At 37.1% G+C, this 4497-nt stretch overlaps 1 protein-coding gene across 1 annotated transcript; it reads left to right on the top strand.

Moving 5' to 3' along the window:
- The first annotated feature begins 202 nt into the window (after window positions 1-202).
- On the top strand, window positions 203-2299 carry LOC114737236 (disease resistance protein At4g27190-like). The gene has a single exon (XM_028925153.1). The coding sequence runs from the start codon at window positions 203-205 to the stop codon at window positions 2297-2299; it is 2097 nt and encodes a 698-aa protein (XP_028780986.1).
- Window positions 2300-4497: the final 2198 nt, after the last annotated feature.

A 4497-nucleotide genomic window follows, 5' to 3' on the forward strand; every position in this document is an offset into this window, starting at 1 on the left:
GATTGTATTTTTGGTGGAAAGACGGTATATATAATGTTTTTATTTTTTAAATTTTAAAGCGTTACAATATCTTACCCATTGTAATGTAAACGGACATAGGTATTAGCGCCTTTTTTCTTTTCAGTTTTTGTCTCACTAACTGCTGTTCCTTATATTATCTGCTGATCTTATTTTTGAGTTGTTCCGCAGCTAAATCAGGAAAATGGAGATTATTGCCACGACCATTGCTGAAAAAGTTGCAGAACCGATAGTAAACTACACTGTGGCACCTATTGCAAGGCAAGTGGGTTATTTGATTTTCTACAAAGACAATGTCGATAATCTCAAGAATCAAGTTGAGGAGCTGAAGAGAGTAAAGGACACTATCAGTCATGAAATGGAAACAGAAAGAAGAAATGGACGACAAATTTATGATGCCGCACAGAACTGGCTGAACAGAGTGGATGAAATTGTAGAAGCAGCAGAGCAACTTTGTGGCGATCGTCGTCATAGGAATGTCAGTTGCTGTAAGGGCCCATTTCCTGATTTAAAGTCGCGCCATCAACTCAGTAGAAAATCAAAGAAAATGGTTGGAGATGTTGATAGAGTAATGCAAGGAAAAGATAACATTGGTCCACTTGCATTTTTGCCTGGTCTAGAGGGAGCAGGCTCCACTTATGCTACAGGTAGTGAAATGCTTCAGTCAAGAAAGAAAATGAAGGAGGATATTGTCTTGGCTCTAAGAGACCCCAACTTAAGCCGAATAGGAGTCTATGGGCTTGGCGGAGTGGGAAAAACCACTCTAGTTAAAGAAATTGCCAAACAAGTTAAAGATGACGAGTTGTTTGATGAAGTTGTTATGGCTAATATATCCCAAGCTGCCGATCTTGAAAGAAGTCAATGTGAAATTGCAGATCTTTTGGGTCTTCGCTTTGAAGAGACGACCATAGTTGGAAAAGCATTTCGCCTCAGGCAGAGGATTGAAAATGAGAGAAGTATCCTAGTCATATTGGATGATCTTTGGGATGTGCTTGAGTTAGATAACCTTGGAATTCCTCTAAATGATCAGAAGGGTAGCAAGCTATTGTTGACTTCTAGATATCTAGATATATTACAAAAAATGAAGACTCAAAAAGATTTCTTGATGGAGGTTTTAAATGAACAAGAATCTTGGAGGTTGTTTGAAGACATAGCGGGTGATGGTGTTAGGGATGTTAGTTTACGTAATGTGGCAATTCAAGTGGCCCAAAAATGTGGAGGCTTGATTGTTCTTATAGTGACAGTAGCAGGAGCATTAAAAAATGATGATAATATTGAATCTTGGAAATATGCCTTAAACCAGCTCAATATTGTTGATAAGGAAGGAATGAATGAGAAAATTTATTCGGCTTTGGAGTTTAGTTACAATCATCTTAAGGGTGATGATGTCAAGGCACTTTTCTTGCTTTGTGGATTACTAGGTACCCAAGTTAATGTTGCAGACTTGTTGAAATATGCTATGGGTTTGGGAACATTCAAGCAAACTTATACTTTAAAAGATGCAAGAGTTAAAGTTCACAAGTTGATTGCTTCCCTAAAGGCTGCTTGTCTATTGCTCGAAAACAACTCCAACAAGGAAGTTAAAATGCATGACATTGTACATGAAGTAGCAGTCTCAATCGCTTCAAGAGATCAACATGTTTGCAAAATTCGAAGGGCTGATGAGCTTTGGCCATCCAATGAATTTCTTCAAAGATGCAATCAAATCATCTTAAAAGGGTGTCACATTCCTAAGCTTCCTGACAGGTTAGAATGTCCTAATGTTAAACTTTTCCACTTGTCTAATAAGAACGACTCTTTAAGTGTCCCAGATTATTTCTTTGATGGAATGAAAAAACTCAGAGTATTAGATCTGAGCCGCATGCACTTACCATCATTGCCCCCATCTTTTTGTTCCCTTACTGACCTTCAAACACTTTGTTTGGATCAATGTGCTTTGGGAGACTTGACCAATATCGGAGCTTTAACGAATTTGCAAATTCTTAGCTTTTATGGATCTTCTATGATAACATGGCCTAGTGAACTAGGGGAATTAACTCATCTTAGAATGTTGGATTTGACTTATTCTGGAATTGAAATCTTCCCTTCCAACATTATATCAAAATTGACCAAATTGGAGGAGTTGTATTTATGCGATACCTCCCTTAGGTGGGACCAAGAAGATTCAATTGAGGAAAACAAAAACGCTTCCCTTTCTGAACTTAGAGACTTTGACAAACTTGATTGCTCTAGAAATTCAAATAAAAGGAGCTTGGGTTTTGCCAAGGGACATAGTATTTGACAGACTGGAAAGATACCAAATAATGATAGGAGATGTTTGGGAATGGTGTGACAATTGTGGGGCCTATAACATGTTGAAGCTCAAACTTGGTACTATCATTCATTTAGAGCATGGGATTAAAGAACTTATCAAACCAGTGGAGGATTTGGACTTGGATGAAGTAAACGGAATCTCCAATGTGCTTTACGATTTGAATGGAGAAGGATTTCCTTTGTTAAAGCACCTTTGCATTCAAAATAATGGAAAAATTCAACACATCATCAACTCAATGGAGAGAAAAACAAGTAATGTTTTCTTCCCAAAATTGGAAACACTAATACTTCAAAATCTCAATAAATTGGAGAAGATATGCAATGGCCCATTTACAAATAATTCGTTTGCAAAACTTAAATCTGTCAAAGTCAAATGTTGTGACCAGTTGAAGTATCTATTCTCGGGGTTCGTAGTCAAGGCTCTTTGCCAACTTGTTGAGGTTGAAGTTTTGGAATGTAGTCCTATGAAGAAGATTGTGCTTGTAGAAAACTCTTTCTCAAGCTCAGTGACTGCTGATGACAATATTGAGTTCTGTTCGTTGCAATCCTTGGCTCTACGGTATTTGCCAGCCATTGAAGATTTCTACTCTGCTTCGTTGTCGGACATTAATGTTCCATCATCATTTTTTTTTTCAATGCAAAGGTATTTTTTTATTCTGATATTGCATTTTCTCCAATGTATGTGTACATGCATCTTTGAAATACTAGGATATACCATTACAAACACTAATAAAGTAAGATCAATAACAACATTATTATTTATTGTTAATTTGATTAATTCCCCATATTTTCATCGTGCTTGTACAATTCATTTGTTTATTTATTTACCATTATGAGAATAAGAGTTTTTTTTTTTTTTAAACAGGTTAAGTTTTCTCATTTGGAGACTCTAAAGTTGAGTTCAATCCATCTAGAAAATATTTGGCAAGATGATCACCTTTCTATGGCTAATTCTTTTCACAAGCTGACCAACCTGAGTGTTGAGGACTGTGGCGGCTTGAAGTACTTATTCTCGTCTTCTGTGGTTGGAAGTTTTCCAAACCTTAAAGAGCTTAAAATAACAGGGTGTGAGATGATGGAAGAGATAATTGGTAGAGAGGGAGAAATGGAGCTGCAACAGAAGAGGTTATAAATTCTATGATTTGAGCATCTGAATTGTACCATATTCAAATAATTGTCGAGTCATTAAACATCAAATTATTTTATTTTCTGTAGTTGCCATTGTTTACTATGTGGACTCATAAATTGTGCATTGAATCATAGGTTGGGCTTCTAAAATTGGAGACCATCGTAATAAGCAACATGAAGAGGTTAAAGAAAGCATGGCACTCCCAATTTGATTCAATTAACATGATGACAAGCCCAAAAGGCTAGCGAGGTAAACCAATAGCCTATAGAATTATAGGGGCACAATGAAAGGGAAATGGCCTGAGATAGCCAAAAGTTAAGGGAAAAGGAAAGGTAGGAAAGATGAATGATTCTAAAGTTGACAAAAAGGATTGAGTGAGGGCTAAAAAGGCACTACTGGCATCTGTGATCAGTCTTGGGAAATGATCAGTCAAGTTACCAAGTGAGGGTAGGTGACTTATTCTTTAACTCAATCCACTGGTCTAAAAGCTCCCAAAGAGCGAAACATGGCTCGTGTAGAATGTGAAAGAATTCAGGGTCACAATGGATCCTGAAGAGGCTTATGGTAGAGCGCAGTAGCTCCCAAGGTCATAGTAGACCAAGCCTAAAGGAAATTACTGAGCCATAAGGGTAGTATCTCTTTGAGGCACGAGAATGAGATGACCAGAGGTGAGTTTAAGATAGGGAAAGCTTCTCAGGTTGGTTGGCTAGTATAGAGAGAGTACCCTTGACTTTTCTACAGATACCTTTATTGTTAATTAGATCAAGCTCAATTCTATTCTACTCAACAAAGGAAAGTAAGGAAAGTAAGAGTTAAGGGAACCATAAGCTGTAAGTCCTAAAGGGTACATATTCAGGCAAGCTAAATATGAAATGAGAATGTGAAGGAAAGGAGACATGGACTTAAAGTGAAGATGAGAATAGTAGGGTATGCTAAAAGGAACAGATAAAGGCAGTGTTAGCGAAACTTGAAATACCATGGTACAGTGAAACACTATGAAGATAGGTACACAACTACATCAATATTATGAAAGAATG

Source organism: Neltuma alba, unplaced genomic scaffold (genome assembly GCF_004799145.2).
Source record: "Neltuma alba isolate B1F8T4 unplaced genomic scaffold, ASM479914v2 tig00013419_pilon, whole genome shotgun sequence".
Classification (NCBI taxonomy): Eukaryota; Viridiplantae; Streptophyta; class Magnoliopsida; order Fabales; family Fabaceae; genus Neltuma; species Neltuma alba.